The sequence below is a fragment of the Eleutherodactylus coqui genome, chromosome 8 (assembly GCF_035609145.1).
Source record: "Eleutherodactylus coqui strain aEleCoq1 chromosome 8, aEleCoq1.hap1, whole genome shotgun sequence".
Classification (NCBI taxonomy): domain Eukaryota; kingdom Metazoa; phylum Chordata; class Amphibia; order Anura; family Eleutherodactylidae; genus Eleutherodactylus; species Eleutherodactylus coqui.
In genome coordinates, this window is record NC_089844.1 from 6982088 (window position 1) to 6992047 (window position 9960).

The following is a 9960-nucleotide window of genomic DNA, read 5'->3' on the forward strand; positions in this document are numbered from 1 at the left end:
TGTAATATGATGGTGAACATGTCGGGCCCCTTTACTACGGGGGGCTCTGCTATATGATGGTGAACATGTCCGGCCCCTTTACTACGGGGGGCTTTATTATATGATGGTGAACATGTCCGGCCCCTTTACTACGGGGGGCTCTGTAATATGATGGTGAACATGTCGGGCCCCTTTACTACGGGGGGCTCTGTAATATGATGGTGAACATGTCCGGCCCCTTTACTACGGGGGGCTCTGTAATATGATGGTGAACATGTCCGGCCCCGTTACTACGGGGGGCTTTATTATATGATGGTGAACATGTCCGGCCCCGTTAGTACGGGGGGCTCTGCTATATAGTGGTGAACATGTCCGACCCCATTACTACGGGGGGCTCTGTAATATGATATTTAACATGTCCGGCCCCTTTACTACGGGGGGCTCTGCTATATGATGGTGACTCACGGGTAGCGAGCAGGAAACCTGACTTATCGGACGCTGACGCTGTGCCGCGCTCATCACACCCGCTGCTCCTCTAAATGAATGCTGTAATATGGTGAGAGATCGCGGTCGCACATTTGCTATATTTTGCACCAGAATTGCGCGGTTCTTCTGCTGTCGGCTTCAGTTTCTGGGACTAAATTATTGCTGAGCCGTCCTCAGTAGTCGGTCATGGGGGTCCGACGCTCAGGATTTCTGGCAATCAGCTGATCGAAGAGGTGACGGCGCTCAGGCAAATGCTGCGGACTCTTCTCAGGTACATGATGTCACATTAATCGGTCACATGACCTGAGAGCAGCGCAGTAACTATTCAAGTCAATGGGACTGTGCTGCTATACCTCGCAGCACCACTAAAGATTGTATGGCGCTGCACCTCACTATCACTTCCGTGGACCCCAACCAAGAGGACAAGTCAGTCAGTAATTTACTCTTCGCTGTCCTGCAGGTAAGTAAATGATCCCCTTAAAGCTTAGTGAAACAAATTTGGTCATTCTGAATACGAAATCAGACGAATGCGTCAAGAATCTGCCAGGTGGGGGAGGGGAATACCGCCCCTTCCTCATAGAAAGAATAGAAATCGTTCCCCCCCCACTTGGAGACGACTAGAAAGGGCTCCGCAAGCAGGAAGTCATGCAACATACAGGATGACTTGCATTACACACCTCTGCTGCTGCAGAACCTCTTTTTCATAAGTAACAGTGAGGCTACTATCCATCTTTGATGGATATAAAATGTGTTCATCATTTTAAAGAAGATCTGCAGCAGCTTAGTTATGTATGTTTCCCAAGACTGAGGTGAGTGGTATGCGGTTCTGCAGCAGCTGAGGTGCATATTATGGGGTTCTGCAGCAGCTGAGCTGCATATTATGAGGTTCTGCAGCAGCTGAGGTGCATATTATGGGGTTCTGCAGCAGCTGAGGTACATATTATGAGGTTTCGCAGCAGATGAGGTGCATATTATGAGGTTCTGCAGCAGCTGAGGTGCATATTATGGGCTGCTGAAGGTACATTTTATGAGGTTCTGCAGCAGCTGAGATTCATATTGTGGGGATCTGCAGCAGCTGAATTGCATATTATGGGATGCTGCAGCAGCTAAGGTACAGATTATGAGGTTCTGCAGCAGCTGAGGTGCATACTATGGGGTTCTGCAGCAGCTGAGGTGCATATTATGAGGTTCTGCAGCAGCTTAGGTACATATTATGGGGTTCCGCAGCCGCTGAGGTACATATTATGAGGTTCCGCAGCAGGTGAGGATCATATTATGAGGTTCTGCAGCAGCTGAGGTGCATATTATGGGGTTCTGCAGCAGCCGAGGTGCATATTATGGGGTGCTGCAGCAGCTAAAGTACATATTATGGGGTTCTACAGCAGCTGAGGTACATATTATGAGGTTCTGCAGCAGCTGAGGTACATATTATGGGGTTCTGCAGCAGCTGAGGTGCAAATTAAGGGGCTCTGCAGCAGCTGAGGTGCATATTATAAGGGTGCTGCAGCTTCTGAGGTACATATTATAAGGGTGCTGCAGCAGCTGAGGTAGATATTATGGGGTTCTGCAGCTGAGGTACATATTATGGGGCTCTGCAGCAGCTGAGGTATATATTATGGGGTGCTGCAGCAGCTGAGGTAGATATGAGATTGTGCAGCAGCTGAGGTACATATTATGGGGTGCTGCAGCAGCTGAGGTATATATTATGAGGTTCTGCAGCAGTTGAGGTACAGATTATGGGATTCTGCAGCAGCTGAGGTATATATTATGGGGTTTTGCAGCAGTTGAGGTACATATTATGAGGTTCTGCAGCAGTTGAGGTACATGTTATGGGGTGCTGCAGCAGCTGAGGTACATATTATGAGGTTCTGCAGCAGTTGAGGTACGTTATGGAGTGCTGCAGCAGCTGAGGTACATAATATGAGGTTCTGCAGCAGCTGAGGTACATATGAGGTTCTGCAGCAGTTGAGGTACATATTATGAGGTTCTGCAGCAGCTGAGGTACATATTATGAGGTTCTGCAGCAGTTGAGGTACGTGTTATGGAGTGCTGCAGCAGCTGAGGTACATAACATGAGGTTCTGCAGCAGCTGAGGTACATATTATGAGGTTCTCCAGCAGTTAAGGTACATATTATGAGGTTCTGAAGCAGTTGAGGTACATATAAGGTTCTGCAGCAGCTGAGGTACATATTATGAGGTTCTGCAGCAGCTGAGGTGCATATTATGGGGTTCTGCAGCAGTTGAGGTACATATTATGGGGTTCTGCAGCAGCTGAGGTACATGTTATGGGGTTCTGAAGCAGTTGAGGTACATTTGAGGTTCTGCAGCAGCTGAGGTGCATATTATGGGGTCTGTAGAGAAGTGCTGTATGAGGTTAGAAGAACATGGCTGCCTTCATCTCCTCAGACTTTGCTGCATTCCCAGCTGCAGCCTGCGGACAGGGGGGGGCGCAGAGAGAACAAAGACCACGCTTTCCCTTTCTTCAGCTTTATTAAGAATCGCTGTGTACATCGCTCAGTAGGAAACGGAAACATGAGGCGACCGGGTAACAGAACAGTGCAGTCACACACAAATGGCGCACTGAGGGTACCGGTAAATCCATCAACAATTTTTGGGGGGGCGGCTTTTGGATGCCCTGATATGCCCTCAGTCCTAACGTATTGGTGGATGCAGGAGGCCGAGGGGATTTCTAGGTCTTCACCGTGTTATTGATGAGAAAGTAGCATCTAATTGGTCCAATGATGCCGCTCCTGAGATCTCTGGGGTCTGCTGGTTTAGCCAATAGGGGCCGTTGATCCAACAAGAGGCTCAAAAATCATAGATGCCACCCAGGGACCCTGCCCACCGAGAGGGCCCTACTACACTTCCATATGGTCTTCCCCTCTCCATAAGCACCATAACATAGGATGGTGGAAACAAAGCTTCCTGCCACACCTGAAGGGGGTTGGGCTCTGAAAATGGTGGAGGATGCGGGCAGAAGACAGAAAATGGTGGAGGATGCGGGCAGAAGACAGAAAATGGTGGAGGATGCGGGCAGAAGACAGAAAATGGTGGAGGATGCGGGCAGAAGACAAGGCCTCCCATGTGATTTGTGTTCCAGGACCCCTCATGATACTTCATTATACAACACATACCGACTATTATCAGCTACCCTATGGGACATAGAAGGGGATCTTACACCCACTTCCAATGAGACGGGACCCCAATACGCAGGTCCTGCTCGCCCTGCTACTACATCCTTCTACTTACACACAGAATAAATAGCACGCCCGACAGTAAGGTCGTATCTGTACATATCTACACATGTGGGGGAGGGGAGCGCACATGAACCAGACGGCCGGGGCTATACATGCAGAGCGTCACATCCATGAAGTGCTGGAGGCTCCCTGGACAGACATTTGGCACTAATGGACGGCTGGAAGATGTTTATTGTGAACCGATCACTAGTCCTGAGGGCCGGCCGACCATCGAGATATAAAAGACGTATAAATAAGGTTTATTCCACTCAGTCAATAGGAAATATATATATATATATATACACATGGTACATAGAGGAAGGCCTTGGCATCCAGACGCTGTTAGCTGGAATGGAAACTGGAGGATTCCGACTCCGTTGAGACGGATGAAAGTCCGGTGCGCTTTTTGGAGAGTATTTTTAAACTGGACCCTCGGCTGACGGATGTGAAGGCGCTTTGGGCAGAGGTCTTGAATTTGGCCCCGAGGAAGGCGTACAAGATGGGGTTAAGGCAGCAGTGGAAGAAGGCCAGCGCCTCGGTGATGGCGATCCACTTCTGAAGCATGTTGTCACTGTAACAATCCAGCTTCAGCAGTCCGAGTAACCCAAAGGTGTCAACGGTGAGGCAGGCGTAATACGGGAGCCAGCAGGCGAAGAAGGCCACGATCAGGATCACCGTCGTCTTCAGGGCTTTGCGCTTTTGATGGCCCTTCGAATGAGACAATTTTGAAATGATCACGCAGTAGCAAATTAAGATGATGAGTCCGGGCAGCACCAGGCCAACGGTGATGTGGAGGAACCGGAAGCCAATGTTCCAGACGTCTCGGTTGGTTACTGGGTAGATGCGGTCACAGAAAAAGCGGTCATCGATGGAAGAAACACTGGCAAACACAAGGTCGGGCACCGTCAGCAGCACAGCTGGCAGCCACACACCGGCATACACCACCTTCTCCGCTAAGAGCTTCCGAGATCCTTGGCTGTTGGTCGCATGGACAATCGCCAAATACCGATCCAAGCTGATGAAGGCCAAGATCAGGACGCTGCTGTAGAGGTTGACGGTGTAGATCACATGGACGGCTTTACATAGGAATTCCTTAAAATACCAACCAATGGCAGCATCCACCGACCAGAAGGGAAGCGTAAACACAAAGAGCAGGTCAGCGACCGACAGGTGCAGCCGGTACTTATCAGTCATGGTTCGGGACTTCTTCTGGTAGCCCATGACCAGCACCACCAGTCCATTGCCGATAACTCCAAGGAGGAAGATGAGGGAGTAGACGGTGGGAAGGAAGATTCGGTTGAAGTCACTGTTCTCTTGGTTGGAGCATGGACCCAACTCGAGGTCATCGGTGAGATTGAGATCTGTGCCATTGTCATCCGGGAAATCTATCAAGTCGGAGAACTGGGGAGAAAAACAAAAAGCAGTTACTAGGAGTTCCCCTCCGAAGGCTTAAGGCAAAATGTCAAAGTGAGAAAGAACCAGAAACTCCCCTGCAGCCGGGAGCTCGGGGTGTGACGACACATTTGGGGCACTTTGCATACAAAAGAAGAGCTGGTGGAGGGTGCAGCAGGATCTCCGTCAGCGCCGCCCCCTGTAAGCCTTCTCAGACGTTAATACACAAAACGTGTGCGATCATTGTATCACAGGGGCACACAAAGGGCTCACAAGGTGGCCCAAAATCCAAATGCAAACACATCAAGCAGTTAACGTTCAGCTGGCAGATGGCAAGCGAAGGACACAAACCCAACGGTGGGCCAAGTGCCACCAGCTTCAATACGGGTCAAAGGAAGCAAATGGGCACGCTGCAAGAAGAAGCTCGGTCTACTTCAACAACAGGTTACCAGATACTGCGGCTTTAAGAAACGGGGAACGAGAGAGCAAGTAAGAGTTACCAGAACTAATAGAAAGGACACATTCTTAAAGGCACAGTACACGTAATGCGACGGCAGCTGATGATATGGATGGAATGTCGCCCTCTAGCTGAGAGTTGCAGAATGTCTCTTCTAGGAGCTGCTCTGTGCCACACAATGACCCACAAGGGTTGGTTTTTATATCAATTACAATCAAATCCATTCAGGCTATTTTTTTTTTTTAACTCGGATCTCAACATTTTACCTCTTTGTTATCACCATAGTAACAAGTGAATGACCCCCAAAGACCAGCAGATTGTCGTTTGCCACAATTTAGTGATAGTGATCATTTACTGATAAAGCCCGGAGATCTGGATCAGTCATTGATCATATTGCTGTACATGACACAGGTGGGTGGGATCAGCATAGATTGTAAGCTCTTGTGCGCACGGCCCTTACTTCTAGTGTATTACTGTAGGTCAGGACTGGCACAGCTGCACAATACGGAAATAACATAATTATTAGATGACCTGATTATACGGCGGCGCCGCCTGCTTGTGATGGGCAGAGACTCACGGGGGAAGCTCATTGCGCAAACTAACAGTTTTAGGGTAGTGACTTAAAAGCAAAGCGGGATTTTTAAAGAGGTGAGTAAGGGCATCGTGCTGCGGGTAGAGGGGCTGGCAGGACCGGGGGGATGCAAAATGGGAGCAATTGTAGGGTCAAGTGGACTGGATACCACAGAACCGGCTATCATAAGAACCAAGTGCATCATGGAGCTGAATCCCAGCAGGTCCATATAAACCCGTCCTGGAGCCACCCAGCCCTATATGCCCCGCAGGTCCATATAAACCCCTCCTGGAGCCACCCAGCCCTATATGCCCCGCAGGTCCATATAAACCCGTCCTGGAGCCACCCAGCCCTATATGCCCAGCAGGTCCATATAAACCCCTCCTGGACCCACCCAGCCCTATATGCCCAGCAGGTCCATATAAACCCGTCCTGGAGCCACCCAGCCCTACATGCCCAGCAGGTCCATATAAACCCCTCCTGGAGCCACCCAGCCCTATATGCCCAGCAGGTCCATATAAACCCCTCCTGGAGCCACCCAGCCCTATATGCCCAGCAGGTCCATATAAACCCGTCCTGGAGCCACGCTGCCCTATATGCCCAGCAGGTCCATATAAACCCCTCCTGGAGCCACCCAGCCCTATATGCCCAGCAGGGCCATATAAACCCGTCCTGGAGCCACGCTGCCCTATATGCCCAGCAGGTCCATATAAACCCCTCCTGGAGCCACCCAGCCCTATATGCCCAGCAGGTCCATATAAACCCGTCCTGGAGCCACGCTGCCCTATATGCCCAGCAGGTCCATATAAACCCCTCCTGGACCCACCCAGCCCTATATGCCCAGCAGGTCCATATAAACCTCTCATTGAGCCACCCAGCCCTATATGCCCAGCAGGTCCATATAAACCCCTCCTGGAGCCACCCAGCCCTATATGCCCAGCAGGTCCATATAAACCCCTCCTGGACCCACCCAGCCCTACATGCCCAGCAGGTCCATATAAACCCCTCCTGGAGCCACCCAGCCCTATATGCCCAGCAGGTCCATATAAACCCCTCCTGGACCCACCCAGCCCTACATGCCCAGCAGGTCCATATAAACCCCTCCTGGAGCCACCCAGCCCTATATGCCCAGCAGGTCCATATAAGGGACTTTTCACATGAACTGAATATTTCTGCAATAAAGGACTTTACCAGATGACCGCGTGTCCCCCATGTTCGCCGTAACGGAGCGTATTTGTTGCCCACGGCGCCACATCCTCCCCTCCCCCTGTAAGCTGCCATTGACTTCTACGACGGCTTTCTGTGCAACATGAAAAAAGGAATGGCAGCTAGAAACAGTCCTGAGAACCTACTGAAATCAAGGGCTTCGCTTCGTCACGTTTTGCAGCCGGGAGTTTCGTGCGCAAAAAGGTGAGCAAACACGTCGGTCAGGTAAGTCCTTACACGTCGGTCAGGTAAGTCCTAACACGTCGGTCAGGTAAGTCCTAACACGTCGGCCAGGTAAGTCCTAACACGTCGCTCAGGTAAGTCCTAACACGTCGCTCAGGTAAGTCCTAACACGTCGCTCAGGTAAGTCCTTACACGTCGGCCAGGTAAGTCCTTACACGTCGGCCAGGTAAGTCCTAACACGTCGGCCAGGTAAGTCCTAACACGTCGGTCAGGTAAGTCCTAACACGTCGGTCAGGTAAGTCCTAACACGTCGGTCAGGTAAGTCCTAACACGTCGGTCAGGTAAGTCCTGAAGATGCAGAAGATTCTGCATTTGTCTTTTTGTGGGTTCTGGAATGGGAATCTGTGAAACGTCCGAAGTGTTCGGTAATTTCCAAATCAGTGACTATTGCGTGAGCCGGTGTGCTGTGCCCCGTGCGGAGGGCAGGCTGTGCCCCGTGCGGAGGGCAGGCTGTGCCCCGTGCGGAGGGCAGGCTGTGCGGAGGGCAGGCTGTGCCCCGTGCGGAGGGCAGGCTGTGCGGAGGGCAGGCTGTGCCCCGTGCGGAGGGCAGGCTGTCCCCGCTCACACCGATGGGCTGTCTGCACCTTTGTGCCTCTTCCTAAATGAAGATTTTAATGTATCTAACAGAAGTGAAGAACGAAGGGAAAGCAAACCAACTGTATCCAAAGACAAATGTGATGAGGCTGGCAGAACATGAGTGGCACCTGATGCCCACCGCCACCTGCACGGATATACAGCTCGTAGTCCCGGCTGGGACATGTAGTTCTTCCTTCCAGGACACTTGTCGCCATTCCGGCCAAGTTTACAAAGTTGCAATAAATTCTTATAACCAAACTTAATGCGGTTCCTCTGATTCGTCCCACAGGGGACACGTCCGACCCCGCACCGTGCAGACCCCCGCACCGTGCAGACCCCCGTACCGTGCAGACCCCCGTACCGTGCAGACCCCGCACCGTGCAGACCCCGCACCGTGCAGACCCCCGGAACAAGCGGGCAAACCCGCAGCGCCAAGTAACGAGCGGCCGCCTTACCAGCACCATGTCTGCGGCTCCGTCCGGCTCCAGGGTGTCGGTCTGCAGGGACTCCGTCACTCTCCGGTCACTGGCAGCGCTCTCTGCCCGGCCGTGTGTCGGCAGTGTGTGCGATGTCTGCAGGCAGCGCTCTATATATAAGCCCCCACCCCTCGGCCGCCCCTCCGCCGTGACAATAGCGGCTCCTCCCGCAGATGCCGGCTTTGTGTCTCAGATAAGCATCTGCAGAAAACATCCGCGACAAACAAGAAATGGCACAACTACAGCTAGGGGGTCCTGCCCAGGACTGGCACAACTACAGCGGAGGGGGTCCTGCCCGGGACTGGCACAGCTACAGCATAGGGGGTCCTGCCCTGGACTGGCACAACTACAGCATAGGGGGTCCTGCCCGGGACTGGCACAACTACAGCAGAGGGGGTCCTGCCCGGGACTGGCACAGCTACAGCGGAGGGGGTCCTGCCCGGGACTGGCACAACTACAGCTAGGGGGTCCTGCCCGGGACTGGCACAACTACAGCTAGGGGGTCCTGCCCGGGACTGGCACAACTACAGCTAGGGGGTCCTGCCCGGGACTGGCACAACTACAGCTAGGGGGTCCTGCCCGGGACTGGCACAACTACAGCGGAGGGGGTCCTGCCCGGGACTGGCACAACTACAGCAGAGGGGGTCCTGCCCGGGACTGGCACAACTACAGCAGAGGGGGTCCTGCCCGGGACTGGCACAGCTACAGCGGAGGGGGTCCTGCCCGGGACTGGCACAGCTGCAGTATAAGGGGTCCTGCATGGGACTGGCGCAATTACAGCATAGGGGGTCCTGCATGGGACTGGCACAACTACAGCGGAGGGGGTCCTGCAGGGGACTGGCACAACTACAGCGGAGGGGGTCCTGCAGGGGACTGGCACAACTGCAGTATAGGGGGTCCTGCCCGGGACTGGCACAACTACAGCAGAGGGGGTCCTGCCCGGGACTGGCACAACTACAGCTAGGGGGTCCTGCCCGGGACTGGCACAACTACAGCTAGGGGGTCCTGCCCGGGACTGGCACAACTACAGCTAGGGGGTCCTGCCCGGGACTGGCACAACTACAGCTAGGGGGTCCTGCCCGGGACTGGCACAACTACAGCTAGGGGGTCCTGCCCGGGACTGGCACAACTACAGCGGAGGGGGTCCTGCCCGGGACTGGCACAACTACAGCAGAGGGGGTCCTGCCCGGGACTGGCACAACTACAGCAGAGGGGGTCCTGCCCGGGACTGGCACAGCTACAGCGGAGGGGGTCCTGCCCGGGACTGGCACAGCTGCAGTATAAGGGGTCCTGCATGGGACTGGCGCAATTACAGCATAGGGGGTCCTGCATGGGAC

The 9960-nt window shown here is 53.2% G+C and overlaps 1 protein-coding gene across 1 annotated transcript; it reads right to left on the reverse strand.

The window, feature by feature from the left end:
- Nucleotides 1-2937: 2937 nt before the first annotated feature.
- Nucleotides 2938-8707, reverse strand: CXCR4 (C-X-C motif chemokine receptor 4). Its single transcript, XM_066575160.1, has 2 exons — nucleotides 8603-8707; nucleotides 2938-5103 (listed from the first exon to the last, which is right to left on the reverse strand). The coding sequence occupies exons 1-2, from the start codon at nucleotides 8609-8611 to the stop codon at nucleotides 4045-4047; spliced, it is 1068 nt and encodes a 355-aa protein (XP_066431257.1). The 5' UTR covers nucleotides 8612-8707; the 3' UTR covers nucleotides 2938-4044.
- Nucleotides 8708-9960: the final 1253 nt, after the last annotated feature.